This window comes from Cryphonectria parasitica (assembly GCF_011745365.1).
Source record: "Cryphonectria parasitica EP155 unplaced genomic scaffold M406scaffold_4, whole genome shotgun sequence".
Lineage (NCBI taxonomy): Eukaryota > Fungi > Ascomycota > Sordariomycetes > Diaporthales > Cryphonectriaceae > Cryphonectria > Cryphonectria parasitica.
In genome coordinates this window covers 568,932-582,720 of record NW_024468912.1, presented here as the reverse complement: position 1 = coordinate 582,720, position 13,789 = coordinate 568,932, and the positions used below count along the sequence as shown (strand labels likewise).

At 34.4% G+C, this 13,789-nt stretch overlaps 2 protein-coding genes across 2 annotated transcripts; one reads left to right on the top strand and one right to left on the bottom strand.

Moving 5' to 3' along the window:
• Positions 1–481: 481 nt before the first annotated feature.
• M406DRAFT_257781 (uncharacterized protein) lies at positions 482–727 on the top strand (the record flags this gene model as incomplete). The annotated part of the gene is made up of 1 exon (XM_040917193.1): positions 482–727. A coding segment is annotated over one exon (246 nt), but the record flags the coding sequence as incomplete, so codon positions are not given.
• Positions 728–6,406: 5,679 nt separating this feature from the next.
• Positions 6,407–6,673, bottom strand: M406DRAFT_257357 (uncharacterized protein; the record flags this gene model as incomplete). Its single annotated transcript, XM_040917170.1, has 1 exon — positions 6,407–6,673. A coding segment is annotated over one exon (267 nt), but the record flags the coding sequence as incomplete, so codon positions are not given.
• Between the last annotated feature and the right edge of the window lie 7,116 nt (positions 6,674–13,789).

Here is a 13,789-nt window from a genome sequence, read left to right as displayed (position 1 = left end):
GCAGTATCAAAGTATCAAGTCCTTGAATACGAAACCGTACAAGTCCTAATAAGCGATGCAAGTGTTCACTGCCTTTGGGGCTACTCAGTATAGAAGACTGAATACTTAGATTCACAACTGAAGAGCTATGTACTGAATCCATCTAATGATAATGAACGTGTTCTTATATATCCAGCTCTTCATCGTGGCTTACCTGGCTTATCGTGATCCGTGATCCGCGTCGCAGTGATCCAGTGAGTGGCTCACTTGTTCTGTCGTAATCCAATCCTAACCCTTGCTTATATAATTTCCGGTGGTTATCCGATGTTGGGTTGTAATACCTGGTTCCTTGTTGGCAGAGCCTGTTTCGTGATCTGCATGTTGAATAGATTATAATATCATCTCCCTCCTATTAGTAGTTATTCTCAACGTTCTTCTGTAAGTTTCCTAGCAAGCTGTTTGTAGGCCTGATCATGCTTTCCTAATTGAGATATCGAACAGAATCGAAAAATCCCTTTCTCGAAAATCCGAACAACGTCTTCAGCTTTCTCTAACTATCAATCTTCAAGATTTCGAAGTTATACTTTATTCTTTCTGTATATTGAAGGGGTTGGAGTATAAGATGATGGAAGATACTAAGCAGTATTCCTGTTGTGTTCATCGGGGTCGTTCCTGCGATGGTTCCGGTATTCCGGTAAATGCTTGTGGGTTTGCCCCTTTCCTGAGTTTTTCCTTGTTCGCTTTCTGATTCTTATAATAGTATCTCGTATTACTACCGAACTTGGTTGCTTAGATCGGGAGGAATTAGATGCAGAGGAAGTTCTTCTCGAGCTTTAGTCCAAATTGGATAAGGCAATAGCCTGCTTGATGCGTTTGCGGAAACAGAAACGTTCTCTGCGTAATCGTAGCGCGAAGATGGTTAGTCAGGATCTGCGTTCTCTGAACGAGTTGGAGGAGAAGGAGCGTCGGGAGGAGGATGCTCAGCGTGCTGCCGAATCTGAGGCTATAGCCGAGGCTCAGTCTTGGGGTGCTCTCGACGTGGTGGATTGGAACAGTATTTTGGGGAATGAGGTTCCTAGAGCTTCTAGATCTCGGTTCGGGGCAGAGCAATCGTTTTAGATACTGATTTTCTTCTTCCAATATCCAGCTACCTTTTCCTAAGCATTTTTAACATTTTTCTGCAGTTCTCAAGAATTTTCGCTTGCTGAGTATCCCTTCCATTTAACGAGATATTCCCTTGTATTGTTCATACTTCTATGCTTGAGAATCTTCTCTACCTTATACTCTGGTTCATTGTTTTCCACTTCTGCTGTATTATCTATTAATATTTCCTATGCTGCTGATTCCAGCAATAAAATGTGAAAGACTGGATGTATTCTCATCTCATGAAGTAATGCTAACTCGTAATTAATTAGGAAGATTTGTTATAAGATTTTGAAGAATCCCAGTTTTTTATAATCAAGTTTATCGCTAAGCCTAGTCGTTTTGATATTTTTCCAAAGTAAGTATACTTTATCTTCCTCCTGTAGGATTAGTCCCTCAATCCTTTTGGAGTTTGCATACCGCATCATTCGTTCTTGAACGAATTATAATTCTAATCGGAATTCCTTCTAAACTTTCTTGATCTTCTTAATCCTTTTATCTGCTACTTCTGCATCTGCTTCTAGCAATGTTTCGTAATAAGCTATTAGATTGTATCCATAGAGTACGAAGAATAGTAACTTCTTCATTATACTTATATCTGCATTATTATAAGCAAACTGTGCAAGAAGCAACAGATCAATCCAGTTATCCTATTCCTGGTTGATATAATATTATAAGTATTATTCAATAACTTGATTCATTCTTTCCATCTGTTCATCTATTTGCAGATGAAATGCTGTGAACATTCTGTGATGTATTCCAAGCTGTTTTATAAGTAAAGTCCAAAACTTTGAGTTGAACTTTCTATCTCTATCAGAGATTACTTCTTCTAGCGTGCTGTAGTTAGCAATGATCATTCTGAGGAATGCATATACAAATTCCTCTGCTGTACTGCTTTTCTTGTAGGAAAGAAAATAAGCATACTTGCTCAGTTTACAAACCACTACTAGAATACTATCATATTGCACCTTAGTTAAGAGTTCTCATAAGAGAAGTAGCTTAATAATAAAATCTAGACTAATGAATTGCTAAATAGTTGTAAGTATTAGTAAAGAATGCAGTAGTTCGTAAAGCTTGTATTTTTCTATCTTATTCTTCTTGCAGCTATCGCATTATTGTAAGATGTTCTCAATCCTTTTTCTAAGATCTGGTGGATTCCAGTATCTTTTGATGCATTCATAGGTTGCTTTAACTCTCTAATGCTCATATGCTAATATACTGTATACATTCTTGATATAGTTATCTTATTCGTTCAGAGTTATTGATTCTGGATTTCTTTCCAAGGGTTTGATTCTGAGAGCAGCATTCAGTTCTCTATGTGCATTGATAAGATTTCCTGACTCATCTTGGGCGAAGATATTCTATATATCCGAGAAATCTGCATCTCAATAATCTAATCTTCTGCTGAAAGCATCTGCTTGTCCATTCTCCAAGCTTTTGCAGTGCACAATCTTGAAATCGAACTATAAGAGGAATTCTGCTTATCTAACTTATTGCTTATTCAAAACCTTAGTTATCATAAACATGATTAGATTCTTATAATCCGAGTGAACTATGATCGGATATTATGCACCAATGAAATAGTATTGCTATTCCTCGAAGGCTTTCATTATTGCCATGAATTCCTAATCAGGGATTCCGTAGTTGATTTCCGAGCTATTCAACTTCTTTGAGAAGTTGCTTACAATCCTTAGACATCCTTAGTCGTCTCGCTAGCCAAGTTGTCCTCCGAATGCATATCCCGATGCATCAGTTTCAATTTCAAAGAGTTTGTAGGAGTTTGCTTCATACAGAACTAGCTCTAAAATAACGTACTTGATAATCTCATCAAAAGCTTCTTATACCTTGGAGATTCATTCGAAGAGCTACTCCTTTTTAGTAAGATTTGTAAGAGAATATGCAATCCAGCTGTAGTTCTTAATGAACTACCTGTAGAAGTTAACGTATCCGAGAAAAGACTTAACATTCCTAACATTCCTAAGGACTAGCTAGTTCCTAACTACTTCTACCTTATCTTTCTATAGCTTGATGCATTCTAGCTCGATTGTAAATCCGAGATAGTCAACTTTCTGTACGTGAAAGTAACTCTTTGCAGATTCCATAAGAAGTTTCGCATCTTAGAACGTTTACAATACTGTTTCTACGTATTTCTTATATTCTTCCAGTATTCAAGAGTAAATAAGAATATCATCGAGATAGGCGATGACGAACTGATCCAGATGTTCGTATAGAATATAATTGATTATTTCCTGAAACAAAGCCGGAGCATTCGTTAGACTAAAGAGCATAACCAAATATTCGTAGTATTTATAGCATATTCTGAAAGCAGTTTTCCATTCTTCTTCTTCCTTTATTCTAATCAGGTTATAAGCTTCTTTTAGATTCAGAACTGTAAACTACTATACTTCTTGCAACCTGTCTTATAGTTCCTTAATAAGTAGCAATAAGTATCGATTCTTGATCATAATATCATTAAGTTGCCTATAATCAATACATAGCTTAAGCTTGCTATTCTTCTTAGATATGAATAGGATGAGGTATTCTGCTAGTAATTGCAATGATCATATATATCCCTTTTTGAGATTCTTATTGAGATACTTCCTAAGTGCTTCTAGTTATACTTTGTCTAGCTCGTAGATAGGGAAGAATTTAGGCTGTTTTCCTTCTTGTAGCGGAATCTTATAGTTGTATAGACTGTATTCTGATAATCCTGTATCTAATTCTTCCTGAAACAGTTTCTTAAACTTATAATATTCTTGTAGTATATTCGCAAGTGTTAGTTCTAATCCTTATGCTGTTTCTGCTATCTGGAGGAATAATAGGTACTGTTAAGCATGCTTCTTTTCGTTTGTTGTTTTTGGTAACGTTTTTGAGAGCCTTGAGCATTCGCTCCGAGCCGGAGCGGATGCTCGAGAGCTTGGTTTCGAGATTTTTCCTGTATAGATCCACAATCCACTTTCTAAAGCTTTTCCTTGTTGCTCCGGGATGAACTGATTTGCTGAGAGTCTCGCTTCCATTGTTTTGCTAACCTATTAGCACTCTAGCACTGTTTGAGTTTGCCTATTACTAGATTCTTCTCTCTAAACTGCTAGCTCTGCTGACTTGAAAGTATGTAAGAAGTTGTGTAAAGCTTCTTTTCTTGAGTATTCTTCAATCATTAGCTTCGATCCTGCGCTATTGATTGTAATTATCTCTCTAGGTACAGCTTGTTCTCATGAGATCTAGCTAGTAATCCAATCGATTCGAGGATTGTGCTCCTTGAGCTATGAAAGCTCTATTATTAGCTCATGCTATGCTGTATTTGTAATATCAAAGAAGGCTCTGATTATACATTCTTAGATTAAAATAGATAAATGATCAGTTTTCTTATCGATTACTTCTTAGTTGTATGCAACAAGTTATCCTTCTATAGTACTGAGAGTATATAAGCATCTCTTTCATTTCCATTGTAATTATATCTGATTGATAATATATGGGAATATGAAGTTTCCCTGAGCGCTACTATCCAATAGTGCGCTGTATTTATATCCTTGAATATATATATCGAATTTGATATAAGCATAATCTGTCTTAAAAGCTCTATATAGGAACTGTTCCAATCTGATTATCTGCAATTCCTTTACAAGCAATCCTATTCTTTTGAGTTTATTAAGAACTGCTTGTCCTTCTAAGCCTGCTTTGCTGCTTCATAAGCAAGCTTCTTAGCTTGCTTTTGCTCATATCGCCGTTATTCCTAATCTTTCTTCTATTAATGCTAGTTGCAAATCTTATTATTGATATAAATCGTGCAGAGTATCATTTTGCACTGCTATTACTTTATCTTTTTATCTACGCATTGCATGGGGCAATCATTCAGTAGCCCGATGTATGCATTGTGATATTACCTGTTGAGAACCTCCCTGAAGCGGAGTTCCTATTCTTCAATAGCCTGAAGAATTTGTTCTGATTCTCTAACGGAGAACTATTCATATTGCACCTTATCTGAGAAATGTATTCTGCAGCTATAATAAGTATAAGAGATCTATGCTAGTTTATAGTATAGATTGTAAAGTAAGCTAATCCGAGAATCCTTATCTTGCTATATCTTAATATTTTGCAAGAGAATGCAAGTAAAGAGCTTTTTCAGCTCTATTCCATAGATAAGATATTCGATTCATATTATTTCCTTGTTCCACCCAATGCTAAAGAGAAACCTTCCTTTAAGCTTGTTGGGCGTATTGTTCGCAGGAAGCTTCTGCAAGCTGCTAGATTGTTTGCTCTAGCTTAATCCTTCTGTTGCTTAAGAAGCATTCTCTATATCGCCTAGTTGTTCATACCAGTAGCCAAGAGAATACCATCCCTTATCCATATCCCTAATCATAGTGCTTAGCATAAGCAATGAAGAACATTGAAAGATATCATTGCTAAGCCCTTCTTCCAACATCTGAATGCTCTATTCTACAATATCAGAGCAGTCCGAGTTGCTACTCGTAAGAGTGCTAGGAGTACACTCTCACCCTGCTATTGCTATTTATCTGTAGCGCCTCGGTTTCTGAGAAAACTATTCTGAATCTTCCTTACTCAAGAGATATATTAAGCAGTTGTTATTATAACAGAATATTCAGCTGAGACTTCTGTAATCAATAGAATCCAATACTTGCTCTAAGAAAGTGTTTTTGCTTAGTTGATTAGGTTTCTATTATCAAGCGATATTCATCTGGCATTCTTCCTGAACTAGTTGCTATTTGTTCTTCCGGGATTGATAGCAGTTGCATACAATATATTCTTGTTTATTGCAGTTATAGCAAGTAACATTATTCCTCTTGTTATACTGCCTATTAGCTGCATTAAGCTCCATGGAACCAGCATGCGTAGTGCTGCTCTGCATCATACTGCCATATCAACCGCCATTCTTGCTTTGGAGTTTTTTGCTTATATTAGCTGGAAATCTCCAAGTCTAGCTTCCTTCCTTCTTGGACTTCTCTACCCATTATTCATACAAACAGTTATCGATGCAGATAGCTTGATTGGAGAACATTGCAAAGTTCTCTAGCTAATCCTGTTTGAAAATTTCATTCTTAATATCATCCTTGAATCTCTTGTAATAATATTTCATGAGATTCTTATTTTTCTATAGAAATCTTACTAAGAGCTATTTGAATCTAACTGTATAAGCAGAAGCTAACTTAATCTATCTGAGATTCATGAGCTGCTAAGCTGTAATGCATTCTTCGTTGGAATCACCAAAGATCTCTTTAAGAGCCTTCTCGAAGCTTTCAAAGAAATCGAATATATCCTTAGTACCCTAGATACATACGCCGAGATTATTCTGATGCTCCAAGTAATTGTATAGAAAAAGCTTGTACCAGATAAGAGCATTCTTTTCAAGATAAGTCTCTGTAAGAATAACTTTCTCAGATTCCTTGATAAACTGAGTCTTGTAATGCAGAAAATACACTCTGCAGTGTATAAGGAATTCATGCAGCGTTTTCTGGTTGCTGTTATATATGGCGAGCTTATTCATCTTGTATGCCTTTTCAGCACCATTAGTAGCTATAGAGGTGGACTGCGCCTGTTGAGCCTGCTAAGCTAGCTGGGCCTGCTGAGCCTGCTAAGCTAGCTGAGCCTGTTAGTTAGCAATAGTAGCGCTCTGAGCCTGCTGTTATTCGTACAGATCCTGAATATGCTGAATAAGCTGATATACCTAGTTAATCAATTCTTCCTGAGTAAAAGCGCACGAGAACGAAGAGATTCCTGGAGAAGCTATCGTATTCCGTATTGCTCAAGAGATAATACTAAACTGTTCTTGAACAAGAATTGTAAAAATGTAATAAGCACTGCAGCAATCCGAAGATTCCTAAGTATACGAAGGGATTTATGCTAATAAGAGCAGTATCAAAGTATCAAATCCTTGAATACAGAACTATACAAGTTCTAATAAGCAATGCAAGTATTCACTGCCTTTGGAGCTACTTAGTATAGAAGACTGAATACTTAGATTCACAACTGAAGAGCTATATACTGAATCCATCTAATAATAATGAACGTATTCTTATATATCCAGCTTTTCATTGTAGCTCATCTGGCTCACTGTGATCCATGATCCGCGTTGCAGTAATCCAGTGAGTGGCTCACTTGTTCTGTTGTAATCCAACCCTAACCCTTGCTTATGTAATTTCCAGTGGTTGTCCGATGTTGGGTCGTGACACCTGGTTCCTTGTTGGCGGGGCCTGTTTTGTGACCTGCATGTTGAATGGGTTATAATATCAAGGCTTGTACTTAGCACTGCTCTTGTTAGCATAAACTTCTTCATATACTTAGAAATCTTCGGATTACTGCAGTGCTTATTACATTTTGATAACTTTTGTTTAAAAACAGTTCAGTATTACTCTCTTAAGCAATACGGAATACAATAGCTTCTCCAGAAATCCTCTCGTTCTTGCACGCCCCTACTCAGAAGAAACTGATTAATCAGATATACCAGCTTATTCAGCGTATTCAGAACTTGCACGAACAATAGCAGGCTTAGAGCGCTACTATCGCTAATCAACAAGCTCAGCTAGCTTAACAGGCTCAATAAGCTCAGCAGGCGCAGTCTATCTTTGCAGTTACTAGTAGTGCTGAAAAAGCATATAAGATGAATAAGCTTGCTATGTATAATAGCAACCAAAAGATGCTGCATGAATTCCTTATCTACTGCAGAATATATTTTCTGTATTACAAAATCCAGTTTGCTAAGAAATCTAAGAAGATTATTCTTGCAGAGACTTGTTTTGAAAAGAATGCTCTCATTTGATACAAGCCTTCTCTATACAACTACTTAGAGCATTAGAACAATCCCAACGTATATACCCAAAGTACTAAGAATATATTTGATTCCTTTGAAAGCTTTGAGAAAGCTTTCAAAGAAATCTTTGATAATCCTAACAAAGAATGTATTACAGCTTAATAGCTTATAAATCTCAAGCAGATTAAATCAGCTTCTGCTTATATAATTAGATTCAAACAACTCTCAGCACAATTCCTATAGAAAGATAAAAATCTTATAAAATACTATTACAAGGGATTTAAGGATGATATTAAAGATGAAATCTCTAAGCAGGATTAGCTGGAGAACTTTGCAATATTCTCTAATCAAGCTATCTGTATTAATAACTGTTTGTATGAATAATAGATAGAGAAATTTAAGAAGAAAGGAAGCTAGATTTGAAGATTTTCAGCTAATATAGATAAGAAATTTCAAAATAAGAATAGCAATTAATATAGCAATATAGCTTAGAGCAGTACTATGCATGCTGATTCTATAAAGCTCAATATAGCTAATAAGCAGTATAGTAAAAGAAATAGCATTACTTGCTATAATTGTAACAAATAAGAATATATTGCATACAACTGCTATTAATTTCAGAAGAATAAATAGTAATTAGTTTAGAAAAAATGCTAGATAAATATTGCTTAATAACAGAAACTCAATTAACTAAGCAAAAATACTTTTTCGGAACAAGTATCGAACTCTGTTAATTACGGAAGTTTTAGCTGAATATTCTGCTACAACGATAACTGCTTAATATATCTCTCGAGTAAGAAAGATTCAGAATGATTTCCTCAGAAATCTAAGCGCTGCAGATAAATAGCAATAGCAGAAGAAGGATATATGCTCAGTATCCTTATAAATAGCAACTTGGATTGCTCTAATATCGTGAAATAAAGCATTTAAGCGTTGAAAGAAGAGCTTAGCAATAATACTCTTTATCATTTCTTATTACTTATGCTAAGCATTATAATTAGAAATATGAATAAAGAATGATATCTTCTTAGTTATTGGTATAAATATCTAAATAATACTGAAAATGCTTCTCAAGCAATAGAAAGATTAAGCTAGAATGAATAATCTAATAACTTACTGAAGTCTCCTATAAACAATAAACCTAAGAAGCTTATAGAAAAGCTTTCCTTTAGCATTGAATGAAATAAGAAAACAATATGAATTAAATATCTTGTTTATAGGATAGGATTAGAAGAGCTTTTCATCTGCATTCCCTTGTAAGACATTGAAGTATAATAAGATGAGAATTCTTGAATTAGTGTAATGAGCACTGCAGCAATCCGAAGATTCCTAAGTATACAAGAAGGTTTATGCTAACAAGAGCAGTATCGAAGTATCAAGACCTTGAATACAGAACCGTACAAGTCTTAATAAGCAATGCAAGTGTTCACTGCCTTTGAAGCTACTCAGTATAGAAGACTGAATACTTAGATTAACAACTGAAGAACTATCTGAAGGAAATCCATCTAACAGTAGGAAATGTAAACCTTCATATACTTAGTTCTTCAGTTCGGATAAACAGAATCGATATCGACTCCATCGATTCCCTCATTAACAGGATAAACGTTGATTGTATCTATCCAATAGTAACCCTAACCCTGGGTTATGTAATCAATGCCTTATCAGAACGTTGAATCCTTGACACCTGGTCTCTGTTACTCATGATCTGTTCTGTAATCTGCATGTTGGATGAATCATAACATCATCTCCCTCCTATCAGTCGTTGTTTCCAACGATCTTTCGTAAGTATCCTAGCAAATCTTTCGTCCATAATCTTGCCTTCCTAATCGAGATATCGAACAGAATCAGTTCTCGTTATATTGCTAAATCTTATTCTCATTCTTTGCAGAAGTTGTTCCTTCTTTCTACTGTAGCTATCTTCAGTTCTCTTTCGTCCATGCCTTGCTCATACTGCGAAGATCACAATCTTTCAGCTGAGTGCAAGATTGCTGAATCCGAATCTTCCCGTTATCAAACCTACATACATTTGAGTTTGTCGAATTGCGATATTCGTAGCCTAACATCTATACAATTAAATCATATAACTACTCAATACTACTACCTGAAGGCAGAGATGAAAGCAATCGAAGAGAAGGCTGCTGAGCTGAATGCTAAACTTCTTAGGCTGTATAAGCAGAAAAGAATATGATACGAAAAGATAATGCATGCTATTCGTTGAGATATTGATAATGTGAAGGAGTTGGAAAGAGTGAAGGCAGAGGAGCGGGCTTGCATTGCTGCTGAAGTTCGTTCTGTAGTTGCAGAGAAGTCTGCTGTAGTTGCTGGGAATTCTTCTTTTGAGGATTTTAACTAGAATTCTGTGAATGTAGGGAATGCAGTGATGGATTGATTAGATTTTCTGAAGAGCGAGATCTCTGAAGCTTTTGGATCTCGCTCCAAGGCGGAGCAATCATCTTAGATACTGGTTTCCTTCCTTTTCCAATACTTAGCTACTCTTTTTTGAGCATTCTTAACGTTTTTCTGTGGTTCTCATGAATTTTCGCTTGCTGGATAATCTTTCCATTTAATAAGATATTCTCTTGTATTGTCTGTGCTTCTATACTTGAGAATCTTCTCTACCTCATACTCTGATTCATTGTTTTCCACTTCTGCTATATTATCTATTAATATTTCCTGTACTGCTGATTCCAATAGTAAAATATGGAAAACTGAGTGTATTCTCATTCCATAAGATAATGCTAACTCATAATTAACTGGAGAAATCTGTTGCAAGATTTTGAATAATTCTAACTTCTTATAGTTAAGTTTGTTGCTTGGTCTGATTATTTTAATATTTTTTCGAAATAGATAAACCTTATCTCCCTTCTATAGGATTAGTTTCTCAATTCTTTTGGAATTTGCATACTGCATCATTCGTTCTTGAACGAATTATAATTCTGATTAGAATTCTTTCTAAACTTTCTTAATCTTCTTAACTCTTTTATCTGCAGCTTCTGCATCTGCTCCTTGCAATGCTTCATAATAAGCTGTTGAGTTGTATTTGTAGAGCGTAAAGAATAATAACTTTTTCATTATGCTTATATCTATACTATTATAAGCAAATTATATAAGAAGTAATAGATTAATCCAGTTATTCTATTCCTAGTTAATATAATATTGTAGGTATTATTTAATAACTTGATTCATTCTTTCCATCTGTTTATTTGTTTGTGAATGAAATGCTGTAGATATTCTGTAGTATATTCCGAGTTGTTTTATAAGCGAAGTTCAAAACTTTGAGTTAAACTTTCTGTTTCTATTGGAGATTACTTTCTCTAGCATGCTATAGTTAGCAATAATCATTCTGAGGAATGCATATGCGAGTTTCTCTGCTGTACTGCTTTTCTTATAAAAGAGAAAATAAGCATACTTGCTCAGTCTGCAAATCATTACTAGAATGCTATTATATTATACTTTAATTAAGAATTCTTATAAGAGAGATAGCTTGATAATAAAATCTAAACTAATGAATTGCTAAATAGTTATAGATACTGATAAGAAATGCAGTAGTTTGTAAAGCTTATATCTTTCTGCTTTATTCTTCTTACAGCTATTGCATTGTTATAGAATGCTTTCAATTCTTTTCCTAAGATCTGGTAAATTTTAGTATTTTTTGATGCATTCATAAGTTGCTCTGATTCTCTGATACTTGTACGCTAGTATACTGTATACATTCTTAATATAGTTGTTTTGTTTGTTTGGAATCATTAATTCTGAATCTCTTTCTGAGAATTCTATTCTAAAAGCAGCATTCAGTTCTCTGTATGCATTAATAAGATTTTCTAATTTATCTTGAGCAAAGATATTCTATATATCTGAAGAGTTTATATTTCGATGATCTAATCTTCTGCTAAGAGCATCTGCTTATTCATTTTCCGAGCTTTTACAGTATACAATCTTGAAATTGAACTATAAGAGGAATTCTGCTTATCTAATTTATTGCTTATTCAAAATCTTAGTTATTATAAATGTAATTAGATTCTTATAATCTGAATAAACTATGATTAAGTATTGTATGCTAATGAGGTAGTATTGCTACTCCTTAAAGGCTTTCATTATTGCTATGAATTCCTAATCAGGGATTCTGTAGTTAATTTCCAAGCTATTCAACTTCTTTAAGAAGTTGCTTACAATCTCTAGATATTCTTGGTTATCTCGCTAGCTAAGTTGTTCTCCAAGTGCATATCCTGATGCATCGATCTCAACTTCAAAAAGTTTGTAAAGATCTGCTTTATATAGAATTAGCTCTGAGATAATATGCTTGATAATCTCATTAAAAGCTTCTTGTGCTTTAGAGGTTTATTTGAAGAGCTGCTTCTTTTTGATAAGATTTGTAAGAGAATGTGCAATCTAGCTATAGTTCTTAATGAACTATCTATAGAAGTTGATATATCCGAGGAAAGATCTAATATTCCTGATATTCCTAAGAACTAGCTAATTTCTAATAGCTTCTACTTTGTCTTTCTGTAGCTTAATACATTCTGGCTTGATTATGAATCCGAAGTAGTCAATCTTTTGTATATGAAAATAGCTCTTTGCAGGTTTTATAAGAAGTTTTGCATCTTAGAGTGTTTACAATACTATTTCCATATATTTTTTGTATTCTTTCAGTATTTGAGAGAAAATGAGAATGTTATTGAGATAGGCAATGATGAATTGATTCAGATGCTTGCATAGAATATGATTGATTATTTCTTGAAATAAAGCTGAGATATTTATTAAATCAAAGAGCATAATCAAATATTCGTAGTATCTGTAGCGTATTCTGAAAGCAGTTTTCCATTCTTCTTCTTTCTTTATTCTAATTAGATTATAAGCTTCTTTCAGATCTAGAACTATAAACTATTATATTTCTTGCAACCTATCTTGTAGTTCCTTGATAAGTAGCAACAAGTATCAGTTCTTAATTATAATATCATTGAATTGCTTATAATCAATATATAGCCTAAGCTTGCTATTCTTCTTAGATATAAACAGGATGGGATATTCTGCTAGTAATTGCAATGATTATATATATTCTTTCTTAAGATTCTTGTTAAGATACTCCCTGAGTGCCTCTAATTATACTTTATTTAGTTTATAAATAAAGAAGAATTTGAGCTGTTTTCCTTCTTGTAGTAGGATCTTATGATTATATAGGCTGTATTCTAGCAATTCTGTATTTAATTTTTTCTGAAATAGTTTCTTGAATTTGTAATATTCTTGTAGTATGTTTGCAAGTATTAGTTTTAATTCTTGTACTATTTCTGCTATCTGGAGGAATAGTAGGTACTATTGAGCATGCTTCTTTTTATTCGTTGTTTTTGGTAACGTTTTTGAGAGTCTTAAGTGTTCGCTCCGAGCTGGACTGAGCGCTCGAGAGCCTGGTTTCGAGGTTTTTCCTATATGGTTCTACAATCCACATTCTGAAGCTTTTCCTTATTGCTCTGAAGCGAACCGACTTGCTGAGGATCTCGCTTCCATTGTTTTGCTAATCTGTTAGCACTCTAGCACTGTTTAGGTTTGCTTATTATTAGATTCTTCTTCTTGAACTGCTAGCTCTGCTGATTTGAAAGTATATGAGAAGTTGTATAAAGCTTCTTTTTCTGAATATTCTTCAACTACTAGCTTCAATTCTGCGCTGTTGATTGTAACTATCTCTCTGAATATAGCTTATTCCCATGAAATCTAGCTAGTAGTCCAATTGATTCGAGAATTATACTCTTTAAGCTATAGAAGTTCTATAATCAGCTTATACTATGCTATATCTGTAATATCAAAGAAAGCTCTAATTATACATTCTTGGATTAAGATAGATAGATAATCAGTCTTCTTATTAATTACTTCTTGGTTGTATATAACAGATTATTCTTCTACAATACT